This window comes from Pelobates fuscus, chromosome 9 (assembly GCF_036172605.1).
Source record: "Pelobates fuscus isolate aPelFus1 chromosome 9, aPelFus1.pri, whole genome shotgun sequence".
Classification (NCBI taxonomy): Eukaryota; Metazoa; Chordata; class Amphibia; order Anura; family Pelobatidae; genus Pelobates; species Pelobates fuscus.
The window spans coordinates 14,183,867-14,198,824 of record NC_086325.1 but is presented as its reverse complement, the minus strand read 5'-3'; the positions used below and the strand labels follow the sequence as shown (position 1 = coordinate 14,198,824).

Sequence of the window (14,958 nt, the reverse complement as noted above, 5' to 3'; positions counted from 1 at the left end):
GATCAAGGTCTTTAGGCTGCTTATTATTTTTGGATAGAATGTGTGTACTAAACTAATTCTGTAACATTACCCTGGCAGACTATTGTTCGTGGGAACAAGCTGGCACGGGATGGCTCTTTGGCTTGGCTCCTGGATGAGTTTGAGACCATGTCTGTTTGCCGCTCTAACTCCCTGCGAAGAGAGAGTCCCCCATGCTACCCGCGGGAGGAGCGTCTCCAGTTTGAAAATGGGATGAGCGAGAGACGTGCCCGACAGCCACGTGACAGCGATGGTAGGGGGTCTGAGCGGAGCCGGCTCGAGCACCAGGGAAGGGACCGACCTAGAGAAGAGCAGAAAGAAGCCCCCCAACAGCCAAGGGGTCAGGAACCCACCCATAAACATCGTCCTCCGCCTCCAGATTATCCTAAACCCACTGAACACAGAGCAAATCGCTCTCACCATCGAGCAGATGAGAAAAGAGAACCTCCAGGAGTGGAGATGGATTACAGTGAACCTGCAGATCGGGTGGTGAGAAGGGATAAGGATGAGCGGAGACCCAAGTCTGCCTATGCAGGAGGAGAGGGTAGTCCACAGTCACCGAGAGACAAAAGACCACTCTCTGGGCCCAATATACACACGTCAAGTACCTCTGCTAGTGAAGGAGCGATAAAGCCAGCACAGCAAGCCGGACGGCCATTTAACACCTACCCCAGGGCAGACACTGATCCCAGCAGAGGAGCTGCTCACCAGGTAGTTATACAGTAACACGATGATTCCTTCAATGTAACACAATGTAATACAATGCTGCAATGGCTTAGGTTTATAGAAGGAGGTTGGATAATTTTCCTTAGAGCACAAACCTATTCTGCAGCGCTGTACAGTGGCCAAAGAAACACCCACTAAATGTGACAAATAATTCCAGGTGATGGCCAAACCTACATTGGCTCTTGGTGTAAAGAAACAAAAGAAACAAATCCTAGTCATTAACCTTATCTATATCACATACAGAATGAAACACGACATACAGGGTATATAAACTATATCACATACAGAATGAAACACGACATACAGGGTATATAAACTATATCACATACAGAATTAAACATGACATACAGGGTATATAAACTATATCACATACAGAATGAAACACGACATACAGGGTATATATAAACTATATCACATACAGAATGAAACACGACATACAGGATATATAAACTATATCACATACAGAATGAAACATGACATACAGGATATATATAAACTATATCACATACAGAATGAAACCCGACATACAGGATATATAAACTATATCACATACAGAATGAAACACGACAAACGGGTTATATATAAACTATATCACATACAGAATGAAACACGACATACAGGGTATATAAACTATATCACATACAGAATGAAACACGACATACAGGGTATATATAAACTATATCACATACAGAATGAAACACGACATACAGGGTATATATAAACTATATCACATACAGAATGAAACATGACATACAGGATATATATAAACTATATCACATACAGAATGAAACCCGACATACAGGATATATAAACTATATCACATACAGAATGAAACACGACAAACGGGTTATATATAAACTATATCACATACAGAATGAAACATGACATACAGGATATATATAAACTATATCACATACAGAATGAAACACGACATACAGGATATATAAACTACATCACATACAGAATGAAACCCGACATACAGGATATATAAACTATATCACATACAGAATGAAACACGACAAACGGGTTATATATAAACTATATCACATACAGAATGAAACCCGACATACAGGGTATATAAACTATATCACATACAGAATGAAACACGACATACAAGGTATATATAAACTATATCACATACAGAATGAAACACGACATACAGGATATATAAACTATATCACATACAGAATGAAACACGACATACAGGATATATAAACTATATCACATACAGAATGAAACACGACATACAGGATATATAAACTATATCACATTCATAATGGAACCCGACATACAGGATATATAAACTATATAACAGTGTTGTAGAAATGAAACACGACATACAGGATATATAAACTATATCACATACAGAATGAAACATGACATACAGGATATATAAACTATATCACATACAGAATGAAACACGACATACAGGATATATAAACTATATCACATACAGAATGAAACCGACATACAGGATATATAAACTATATCACATACAGAATGAAACACGACATACAGGATATATAAACTATATCACATACAGAATGAAACACGACATACAGGATATATAAACTATATCACATACAGAATGAAACACGACATACAGGATATATAAACTATATCACATACAGGATATATAAACTATATAACAGTGTTGTAGAAATGAAACACGACATACAGGATATATAAACTATATCACATACAGAATGAAACATGACATACAGGATGTATAAACTATATCACATACAGAATGAAACACAACATACAGGATATATAAACTATATCACATACAGAATGAAACATGACATACAGGATGTATAAACTATATCACATACAGAATGAAACACAACATACAGGATATATAAACTATATCACATACAGAATGAAACACGACATACAGGATATATAAACTATATCACATACAGAATGAAACACGACATACAGGGTATATAAACTATATCACATACAGAATGAAACACGACATACAGGATATATAAACTATATCACATACAGAATGAAACATGACATACAGGATATATAAACTATATCACATACAGAATGAAACACGACATACAGGATATATAAACTATATCACATACAGAATGAAACACGACATACAGGATATATAAACTATATCACATACAGAATGAAACACGACATACAGGATATATAAACTATATCACATTCATAATGGAACCCGACATACAGGATATATAAACTATATAACAGTGTTGTAGAAATGAAACACGACATACAGGATATATAAACTATATCACATACAGAATGAAACATGACATACAGGATATATAAACTATATCACATACAGAATGAAACACGACATACAGGATATATAAACTATATCACATACAGAATGAAACCGACATACAGGATATATAAACTATATCACATACAGAATGAAACACGACATACAGGATATATAAACTATATCACATACAGAATGAAACACGACATACAGGATATATAAACTATATCACATACAGAATGAAACACGACATACAGGATATATAAACTATATCACATACAGGATATATAAACTATATAACAGTGTTGTAGAAATGAAACACGACATACAGGATATATAAACTATATCACATACAGAATGAAACATGACATACAGGATGTATAAACTATATCACATACAGAATGAAACACAACATACAGGATATATAAACTATATCACATACAGAATGAAACATGACATACAGGATGTATAAACTATATCACATACAGAATGAAACACAACATACAGGATATATAAACTATATCACATACAGAATGAAACACGACATACAGGATATATAAACTATATCACATACAGAATGAAACACGACATACAGGGTATATAAACTATATCACATACAGAATGAAACACGACATACAGGATATATAAACTATATCACATACAGAATGAAACATGACATACAGGATATATAAACTATATCACATACAGAATGAAACACGACATACAGGATATATAAACTATATCACATACAGAATGAAACATGACATACAGGATATATAAACTATATCACATACAGAATGAAACCGACATACAGGATATATAAACTATATCACATACAGAATGAAACACGACATACAGGGTAAATAAACTATATCACATACAGAATGAAACCGACATACAGGATATATTAACTATATCACATACAGAATGAAACACGACATACAGGATATATAAACTATATCACATACAGAATGAAACCGACATACAGGATATATAAACTATATATCACATACAGGATATATAAACTATATCACATTCATAATGGAACCCGACATACAGGATGTATAAACTATATAACAGTGTTGTAGAAATGAAACACGACATACAGGATATATAAACTATATCACATACAGAATGAAACACGACATACAGGATATATAAACTATATCACATACAGAATGAAACACGACATACAGGATATATAAACTATATCACATACAGAATGAAACATGACATACAGGATATATAAACTATATCACATACAGAATGAAACACGACATACAGGGTATATAAACTATATCACATACAGGATATATAAGCAATATAAGAAACATGGCAGCTTTTAGTATAGCTAGTGTCTGGTTAGCTGGGGTCAGGTTTGCTGGTGGTGGGTTGGTTGGGGTCAGGTTAGCTGGAGATGGGTTTGCTCATGTCAGGTTTGCTTGGGTCATGTTAACTGGTGTGAGATTAGCTGGAGGTGGTTTGGTTGGGATCAGGTTAGCTGGAGGTGGGTTTGCTCGGGTCAGGTTAGCTGGTGGTGGGTTGACTAGGGTCGGATTAGCTGGAGTCTGCTTGGCTAGTGGTGGGTTAGCTGTGGTCAGGTTAGTTGGAGGTGGGTTGGCTGGGTTCTGTTTAGCTGGTGGTGGGTTAACTGGGGTCTGTTAAGCTGGTGGTGGGTTGGCTGGGGTCTGTTAAGCTGGTGGTGGGTTGGCTGGGGTCAGGTTAGCTGAAGGTGGGTTGGCTGGAGGTGGCTTAGCTGGTAGTGGTGGGTTGGCTGGTTGTGAGTTGGCTTGGGTCAGGTTAGCTGGTTGTCGGTTGGCTTGGGTCAGGTTAGCTGGTTGTCGGTTGGCTTGGGTCAGGTTAGCTGGTGGTGGGTTGGCTGGGGTCAGGTTAGCTGAAGGGGGGTTGGCTGGAGGTGGCTTAGATGGTAGTGGGTTGGCTGGTTGTGAGTTGGCTTGGGTCAGGTTAGCTGGTTGTCGGTTGGCTTGGGTCAGGTTGGCTGGGATCAGGTTAGCTGGTGGTGGGTTGGCTGGGGTCAGGTTAGTTAGGGTTTGATGGATAATGTGTTTTATAACCACCATGCTCACTGCTGTTATCTTTATTGCCTTGCTTTATGTAGAATGTGTCAGATGTCTGATCAGTACATATATTACACTTTTCTTTAGGTGCCAGACTCTCGTTCCGCTGCACCTCTTGATCCAAAAAGCCCTGGGAACAAAGGATCTTCTCGGCCACAGCAAGGTCAAGTTAAACCCAAGCCTCCTGAGAAGCCCTCGTCTGCTGCTCTTGCCCAGCACAGCTCTGATCCCCAACTCTCTCGCCCCCAAAACCAGAACCCAGCCCAACCTCGCTCCCCTCAGAGGGAGCCACAGCGGGTGTCCCATGAGCAGTTCCGAGCCGCTCTGCAGATGGTTGTGGACCCAGGTGACCCCAGGACCTACCTTGAGAATTTTATAAAAATCGGGGAGGGCTCAACTGGCATTGTATGTATAGCCACAATTCGGAGCTCTGGCAAGCTGGTTGCTGTTAAAAAGATGGACCTCCGCAAGCAACAAAGACGAGAACTTCTGTTCAATGAGGTGAGATTGTCATTGCACTGCTTTTAGGGAATTAATTGTGCAGACAAATAGTGGATATGGGATTTTAGTGTTTGCTGCCTTCTTGTGGTCATTTGGGGTATTGCAACGAAAGCTGCTGTGTGAAATGTTTGCTCATTGGTTCCTATGCTCCGCAGGTGGTAATAATGAGAGATTACCAGCACGAGAACGTAGTACAGATGTACAACAGTTACTTAGTTGGAGATGAGCTGTGGGTCGTTATGGAGTTTCTAGAAGGAGGAGCACTTACTGACATAGTCACACATACCAGGTATTGAGCATGACTAATATATTTGTCCAGGAATGTGAATTATGTCTCTGTCCTTTAAGCCTCACTCACACACTATTTTTTAAGCACCTGTAATTTGCTAGATTCCAGGTCCTTTACTTCTGCTTGTAACCAACTCTCATTCTTTCTCCCCAGAATGGACGAGGAGCAAATCGCTGCAGTCTGTGTGTCTGTCCTGAAGGCTCTATCAGTTCTTCACTCACAGGGGGTGATCCACCGTGACATCAAAAGTGACTCCATACTACTCACTCATGATGGCCGGGTATGAATCTTGACGATCTCAGGGAGTAAAAGATCCAGAAAGATTGTAAGCTCGTTTGAGCAGGGCCCTTTTCACCTCTTGTCTCTTTTAATACTTGTTATCAATTATTCCCATTCTATAATTGTAAAGTGCTACAGAATATGTTGGCAGTTTTTAAATGAATATATATATATATATATATATAGTAATTCAGAAAGTGGTGCCAGAGAGTGTTGTCAAAGGGATCCTGGTCAAATGTGTGCTGATTATGGACAACTTGAAAAGTGTCAGGAGGCTGAAGGCACAGTCACCGAGGAGGAGGTAGAGATGCAGCCAGTGAGGTATTATCTGCATCGGGAGACAGCAGACACAGAAAATGGGTTTATGACAGTTTGTCATATTTAGGAGACTGCAGATGCACCCATTGAGGTTTTAACAGTATTTGGAAGGGGAAAACACAGCCATTGAACCTTCCTTCTCTTGGTTTCTCTCTTTGTGACATTGCTAATCCTTTTCCTCTGCAGGTGAAGCTCTCAGACTTTGGGTTCTGTGCTCAGGTCAATAAGGAGGTCCCTCGCCGGAAGTCCTTGGTTGGGACTCCTTACTGGATGGCTCCAGAGCTGATCTCGAGGTTACCCTACGGGCCTGAGGTGAGAATTCACTGAGCATATGAGAAGTTGTGTTTGTTCACTGACCACTTGATAATTTACTCTAATTCCTGTATTCTCAGGTTGATATCTGGTCTCTGGGTATTATGGTGATTGAGATGGTGGACGGAGAGCCTCCCTATTTCAACGAACCTCCCCTCAAGGCTATGAAGATGATAAGGGACAATTTACCTCCTAAGCTGAAAAATGTGCAGAAGGTGAGACTGTGTGCCAAAAAACAAACAAATCTGTCACAAAATGTAGAAAAATTGTGTAGACCAGAATGCTCAATCTTCCTAACAAATGTAGTCTCTTGAGGTCTGGCACCTTTCCCTTTTCTAACCCTGATAAGTCATCTCGCTAAACAACCGTGATAACGGTCACCTCACTAACCAACTTTGAAAACTGTCTACCTCATTAACCAACCTTGAAAACTGTCTACCTCACTAACCAGCTTTGATAACTGTCTACCTCACTTACTAACACTGATAATGGTCACCTCAGTATCCAACCCTGATAACTATCTTCCTCACTAACCAACCCTGATAACTATCTTCCTCATTAACCAACCCTGATAACGGTCATCTCGCTAACCAACCCTGATAACTGTCATCTCGCTAACCAACCCTGATAGCTGTCATCTCGCTAACCAACCCTGATAACTGTCATCTCGCTAACCAACCCTGATAACTGTCATCTCGCTAACCAACCCTGATAACTGTCATCTCGCTAACCAACCCTGATAACTGTCATCTCGCTAACTAACCCTGATAACTGTCATCTCGCTAACCAACCCTGATAACTGTCATCTCGCTAACCAACCCTGATAACTGTCACTTTGCTAACAACTTCTCTAACCTGCAGTTTCCCATACCTCAGTTAATTCACCTTAGTTTACTGCTTAATCCCCTACTGCTGTGCTAATTCTTCTTTTTGGAAACAAACATTTTTAAACTGAAAACCTCCTGCAAGCCCTGTTTCCTAATCTGATTTCTTCTAGCTATTGTCCCTGCCCCCACCAGCCCCCGTAGCTTTATCTCTTACTCTGTATCTAGAGCCCCCACACTTCCCCACATAGCTCACTCTCTTGCATTGTATCTAGATCAGTGTTCTCCAACCCAGTCCTCATGGACCACCAACAGTCCAGGATTTATGTATCTCCCTGTTTTATTCCAATGGAGATACTATCTAGCCCCCCTGTAGCGCTCTTACACTGTATCTAGCCCCCCTGTAGCTCTCTCTCTTACTCTGTATCTAGCCCCCTGTAGCTCTCTCTTACCCTGTATCTAGCCCCCAGTAGCTCTCTTACTCTGTATCTAGTTCCCCGTAGCTCTCTTACCCTGTATCTAGTTCCCCCAGTAGCTCTCTTACTCTGTATCTAGTTCCCCCGTAGCTTTCTCTTACTCTGTATCTAGTTCCCCCGTAGCTTTCTCTTACTCTGTATCTAGTTCCCCCGTAGCTTTCTCTTACTCTGTATCTAGTCCCCCCGTAGCTTTCTCTTACTCTGTATCTAGTTCCCCCGTAGCTTTCTCTTACTCTGTATCTAGTTCCCCCGTAGCTTTCTCTTACTCTGTATCTAGTTCCCCCGTAGCTTTCTCTTACTCTGTATCTAGTCCCCCCGTAGCTTTCTCTTACTCTGTATCTAGTTCCCCCGTAGCTTTCTCTTACTCTGTATCTAGTTCCCCCGTAGCTTTCTCTTACTCTGTATCTAGAGCCCCCCCCATAGCTCTCTATTACACTGTATCTAGCCCCCCATAGCTCTCTTACTCTGTATCTAGTTCCCCCGTAGCTCTGGCTTACTGTTTATCTAGCCCCCCCATGTAGCCCTCTCTTACTCTGTATCTAGCCCCCCGTGGCTCTCTCTTACACTGTATCTAGCCCCCGTAGCTCTGTCTTACTGTGTATCTAGTCCCCCCACCTAGCTCACTCTCTTACATTATATCTAGATATCCCCCCCGGAAGCGCTCTCTTACTCTGTATCTAGAGCCCCCCCCCCCCCCCATAACTCTCTATTACACTGTATCTAGCCCCCCGTAGCTCTCTTACTCTGTATCTAGTTCCCCCGTAGCTCTGGCTTACTGTTTATCTAGCCCCCCCATGTAGCCCTCTCTTACTCTGTATCTAGCCCCCCGTGGCTCTCTCTTACACTGTATCTAGCCCCCCCACCTAGCTCACTCTCTTACATTGTATCTAGATCACCCCCAGCTGTCTTACTCTGTATCAAATCCCCCCCCGAAGCGCTCTCTTACTCTGTATCTAGAGCCCCCCCATAGCTCTCTATTACACTGTATCTAGTTCCCCCGTAGCTCTCTCTTACTCTGTGTCTAGCCCCCCTCCCCACCCCCTCATAGCTCTCTATTACACTGTATCTAGTTCCCTTGTAGCTCTCTGTTGTCTCACTCTGCAGCTAGTTTCCCAGTAGCTCTCTCTTACTCTGTATCTGCACCCCGTAGCTCTCTCTTACCCTGTATCTAGTTCCCCCGTAGCTCTCTCTTACCCTGTATCTAGTTCCCCCGTAGCTCTCTTACCCTGTATCTAGTTCCCCCGTAGCTCTCTTACCCTGTATCTAGTTCCCCTGTAGCTCTCTTACCCTGTATCTAGTTCTCCCGTAGCTTTCTTACCCTGTATCTAGTTCCCCCGTAGCTCTCTTACCCTGTATTTAGTTCCCCCGTAGCTCTCTTACCCTGTATCTAGTTCCCCCGTAGCTCTCTTACCCTGTATCTAGTTCCCCGTAGCTCTCTTACCCTGTATCTAGTTCCCCGTAGCTCTCTTACCCTGTATCTAGTTCCCCGTAGCTCTCTTACCCTGTATCTAGTTCCCCGTAGCTCTCTTACCCTGTATCTAGTTCCCCCGTAGCTCTCTTACTCTGTGTCTAGCCCTTCCACCCCCTCATAGCTCGCTTACCCTGTATCTAGTTCCCCCGTAGCTCTTACCCTGTATCTAGTTCCCCCGTAGCTCTTACCCTGTATCTAGTTCCCCCGTAGCTCTTTCTTACCCTGTATCTAGTTCCCCCGTAGCTCTTTCTTACCCTGTATCTAGTTCCCCCGTAGCTCTTACCCTGTATCTAATTCCCCCGTAGCTCTCTCTTACTCTGTATCTGCTCCCCTCCCCCCCTCCTGTAGCTCTCTCTTACACTGTATCTAGGTTCCCCCATAGCTCTGTCTCACTCTGTATCTAGCAATCAGTGACATGTATCACTTAACAAGTAAGTTAATAAACCAGCAAGCAAACGCCTTTCAACAAATATACAATCCAAAATAAAGCAATAAACACTTTGCAAGTATGTAATAAATGTTTATAAACTTACTATAAACTTGGTTGGATTGCAGTATTGGACACAGCTCTTCAGCCTCCCTCCTCTCCTTCCCCCAGCTTGGTTTCAGACCAGTCCACTAACGTAAGAAACTTGACATCATTGTGCAACAGCAGAGTCTGCTCTGCATGATCACACTAATTCCTATCTTCTCCCCCTGTCCTGATGTTGCAGAGTGAATGTGTAATTTTGTTTGGCATGCTCGGTGCACATTTCTACCATTCCCAGGGATAGGACACTGATTGGTTAGATCATTGTCCTCCCCTGGAGTGGGTGTGGAAAGCCTAAGAAAGAAGCAGGTAAATATGAAAAATGTAGAATTACCTTTATTTTGTCAACCTGCAGAATGAGGCAACTGTCTCTTTCACAGCTTAAGTTTTTTTTTTGAATGAGACAGGTGTCTAAAGGTGATCCATGTTCCTTTTAATTTTACATTTATTTGACCTGACTTAAAATGAAGTAACATTGTTTTTCGACTTGTTTGCTGATTATATCTGTTTCTCTCTAGGTGTCTCCATTGCTAAAGGGTTTCCTGGACAGACTTCTAGTGAGAGATCCTAGTCAACGAGCCTCAGCTAACGAGCTTTTGAAACACCCCTTCTTGGGGAAAGCAGGTCCACCTTCGTGTATTGTCCCACTGATGAGACAAAATCGTATGAGATGAGGAAAGAGATCAAGGCCTCTACTCTCTCTCTCTCTCTCTCTCTCTCTGAGACCACCAAAGACTGGAAATATTAAGGGTTTGGGCCGGTGCAGTATTTTACCATGAACTCTTGCCAGAAACCACAGAGCAGACATCTTCCAGAACTCTTTCAGCAACTCTCGCCACTGCTTAAAGGACATTTGAAACATCTTGCCTGCCTTAGAGTGCTCAGGTAATTTAACAATTTAGATGATCTGTCCTTATTTCTAGAGAGACAGGAATGTCCCCTTCCCCAAGCTCTAATGTTCTCCAAAAGAACTTTGAAAACCCCAAACTTGCACCATTCATTTTCTGGGATCAACACTGGAAAAAGACTGCTGTTTAATCTCTGGATGGGATAAGACTGGAATCCTTCGAGCGGTGATTCTTGTCTTGTGGAAACAGCATAAGCTGGAGCTAAAACTTTGTTACGGTTATTACTGGTTTCTTGAATTATTGCCAATTCGTACTGGACATCAAGCAGACAGAAAAGCTGATGAAGGCCCCATGAAATCTGCATCGAGCTTGCACTGTACAGCGGTGACATCTGGGCATACTGAACCGGGCGCAATGACCCAGCAATATCTGCATGGTCAGCAAATCAGTGTCCTGTCCACGTCATTGCTTCCCCCAGACTGTCAAGGGTTGCACGGTGTATCTCGTGCGGCAATACACTAATAGTCTTCCACTTGGTGATCGTAGACCCACGTAAAGCTTTTTCTGATTGAAACTTTCTTATTGTATGTGAAGTTAGTATGTTTGCTCAGAGGTGAGAAGATCCTTTATGGCCTACCCCCTGCATGGGAGGTCCTTCGCACTGCCACTATAGAGGGAAGTCACTACAAGTACTATAAGAGAAGAATATAGTGTTGTTACACATACTGCAAGACATTTGCACTGGAGAATTAATTTATGGTTTAAATTTGTCCACTTGAACTGCACACACAGCTCTGCTTTCCCCCTAAAGTCGTTACGGAGCTGTGCCACTAGAGCAGAATGGGATTTGTGGCGGTGTCTGGTGTGTGCTTCCCTGCAGCTGCCACCAATGCCACTTTTTTGTAGGCGTAGATAGACGGTGGCATATTGCAATAAGCAATTATACGAGGTCAGAAAGCGAAAGTAGCCACCAGTTACATGCTGTGTGACACTGGGCTAATAGCAAGCTGACGTATATACCTGGGGTAAAGTGCATCTCTTAGACAGTGTTGCAGAGTTCCGGTATAAGCAATATTTTAATGTAGAAAAAAAACTCACAAGTAGTGTGCGTTTCATGCATTCTTATTAGTGCGTCCATGCTGCGTAGATGAAAAATCTCGCCAAATGAACAGGTTTTATATGCTGTGAAATCGTCTAATCCTGCAAATTTGTAGTAGAAAATTCTGCCAGTTATTCCCATAGGCATTGTCCTGTTAATTAGAATGGCATGCGCTGCGCATTGCTTTGCAAGATACATCTATATATAATGTATATGGGTTAAACGATGCTCCTGGCGACGACTCCTGGCCGCCATTACAGACATTAGTGCCTTATTGCATTTGTCCATTGCTTAGTAAGCATTTTCATGACCCTGTCCTGACAATCAGGCGCCATTTGCTGAGAATTTCCAAATTATTAGTGCTGGCGCGGCTCAGAGTGACTACTGCGTCTAATTTTATACAGAAATCTATATTTATAATGTGGAGGATCGCTGCATTTTACCTGGAGATTATTATGCTGTGATATTAGGGATTGACAAAGCATCTCTAGTTTTCAATTGATTTCTACAAAGAAATTCAACTATTTTGCATTTTTTGTTTGAACAAAGCTCAATAGATAAAGTATTAGTTTTACAGAGAATTGTGTGTGTGTGTATCCTGATTTCTGCCGAGTTCTCTTTCTCTGAATCAAGATGCGTATTTGTTATTTGCGGCGTCCATCACCACTGAAGTTCGCCATCTTGCAAAATGCCAGGAAAGCGTCCTGAGCCTCTTTGCTCCTTAAACTTGTTCCCAGAACCACCAAGTTCCAGTATTGTTCCGGCCAGAATAGACACTGCATAATTCCAAACGCCATAACCACTGCATTTTGGCTATGGATGCAGGTTTGTTTGTTTTTTGCCAAACTGTTTTCAGCCCTGTCTGTGCTGCTAAAGCCCATTAACCCTTTTAGCTGCAACTTAATGGTTTCTAACCCTATTAGCATCAAGGAGCCTGTGTGAATTATCAGGCTCCACAGAGTTAACATTTATTTATACTGCTGAATACATTTTCACTTCATTATCACATTAGTGGCGTAAAGGGGTGGGCTTCAGGTGAAGGTGGTGTATATTCCCACAGTTTCTGTCATGCTACTTGAAAACAGTTTGCCAAAAGCCTTACGGACTGTGGAACCTTGGCCTCCTAGCACCATAAAAACCACAATGAGCTGTGTAATAATCCGAAATAATGCACTAAACTGTGGTGGTTATGGTACTTAGTGTCCCTTTTACTGACTGGGAGTATTATATATTTGTGAAATATAAATATGATCTGCGAATGACTCTAAAACCAGTTGAATACTGTTGCAAGCCATGTTGTGTTTGTCTAAGATTCAAAGATCAGTCTGGGTGTGTACTTGGCGACAGAGTGACTTCCTGTATGCGTGTGGTAATAACGCTATAGAGTTTATAAATGGCTCTGTGTAATAGGAGTACAATGGTTAGACTTATCCAAGCGTCCACTCTACAGCTTCAGGAACTCTAATGTAAGTATACCTTTAATACGCAGCAAAATTAGCTTTATAAAGCTTTAGGCGCAGATTTTCCCATTCACTGGGTACTAATAAAGTGACTAAACAGAAGACACACACGGTTTGGTTGTTTTTATAAATCTTTTATTTATGTTTATTTTTTATTCTGTTTCAAATAAAATGTTTTACGATACTCGGTTTTCCTCCAGTATCAGTGAAATTAATAGCTGTTTTTTTGTTTGTTAAAGACTGCTGCTGGAAGGCTGTTCCAGGTAAATACTACTTCCTCTCCTGCAGCTACCATCCATAAGGGACTCTGTTTTTATAAGTGACTCTCGTTGTTTTTTATTAAAGTTCTGGTTCCTACCTGTGTGGTTTCTGAGTCCATTCAGGAATATATTTTTAAAATATAATATTTTGTTACCATGACAACTAAGGCAGATTTTGGCAGTGTGTATTTCCTTGGAATACGGGCCCGCCCAATTCCATACACTGTTTGTTTGTATTATTTCAGTAAATTATGACAGGCAGAGGCATCCAGCAGGATAATTTCAAGAATTCTTGTAAATTCCAGGAATTAAATTCTGGGCCACGCTTTCCTTGGAAGCCTGTGTGTTTTTGAGGACTTGTTTCCAATACATATTTAAGTTCGTTAACCTAATCACCATTATTAATATGTCATAATTCTCAGGAGATTAGACAATCGAAAATAACAGGTGACTTTCTTTTTCTGCATACTGTACAGCTTCTGCAGCCACCAGGAAATGGCAAAGGATTGTCAGCCAATGCGTATCCCATAACCCTCTGCTCCAAATAGCAGTGCTGTTTATATTGCTTAAAGGCTCATTTTTAGCTACTTGTGATTTCTGTTCAGACTGTTGAAAGGATTAAGATATACCTGTGCTCGTTTTAAAACCAATACAATTTAATCTATACGTTTAGATAGTAAAATCTCTAGCAATTGTATAGAATAGGAGAAAAACTTTTTAGTTTTTCCCTCGCTTGTCAATCAGTTCTGAAGCTTAAGTGCCGAGAGTTGACTGGCAACCTTCAGGTGGTTCTCCTGCTCTCCAAGCATTCTGGCTGCCATGGTTACTCTCTAGCCTGCGCTTTCTAGGGAGTATATGAGCAGGATGATTGACACCCCTCCATTCACACACAAGCATGTTGGCTAGGGAGTCAACGTGTCCGTGTTATGCTCAAGGATTGCCCAGAGACACTTTTTTACATTTTATTTTTAGTTTTGTTAAAAACAAACATCTAGTCTGATAGTAGTTACCTGCATTTTAAAGATACAGGTAGTGTGCAACCTAACATCAGTCCCACTCTTACAATGAGAAGAATGGATTCAAAGGGTTCTTCCAATTTGGTTTTGGCCATAAATGTGAGCTGGATTCCTGTATACAAGGTAAATTAATTAGTTTCATTGCCTGTGTGTTTGGCTGCCATGTCTCTAGGCTGGATTGTGAGGGAGGC

The 14,958-nt window shown here is 41.4% G+C and overlaps 1 protein-coding gene across 3 annotated transcripts in view; it reads left to right on the top strand.

Moving 5' to 3' along the window:
* Positions 1-12,612, top strand: part of PAK4 (p21 (RAC1) activated kinase 4) — a 32,717-nt gene extending 20,105 nt beyond the window's left edge. For all 3 annotated transcript variants that reach the window (XM_063431222.1, XM_063431221.1, XM_063431223.1), the window contains exons 3-9: positions 79-729; positions 5,173-5,586; positions 5,742-5,875; positions 6,029-6,155; positions 6,659-6,784; positions 6,865-6,999; positions 10,603-12,612. In XM_063431222.1, coding sequence (XP_063287292.1) covers positions 79-729; positions 5,173-5,586; positions 5,742-5,875; positions 6,029-6,155; positions 6,659-6,784; positions 6,865-6,999; positions 10,603-10,758 — 1,743 coding nt within the window. In that variant the 3' untranslated portion in view covers positions 10,759-12,612. The remainder of the gene's footprint in view (positions 1-78; positions 730-5,172; positions 5,587-5,741; positions 5,876-6,028; positions 6,156-6,658; positions 6,785-6,864; positions 7,000-10,602) is intronic.
* Positions 12,613-14,958: the final 2,346 nt, after the last annotated feature.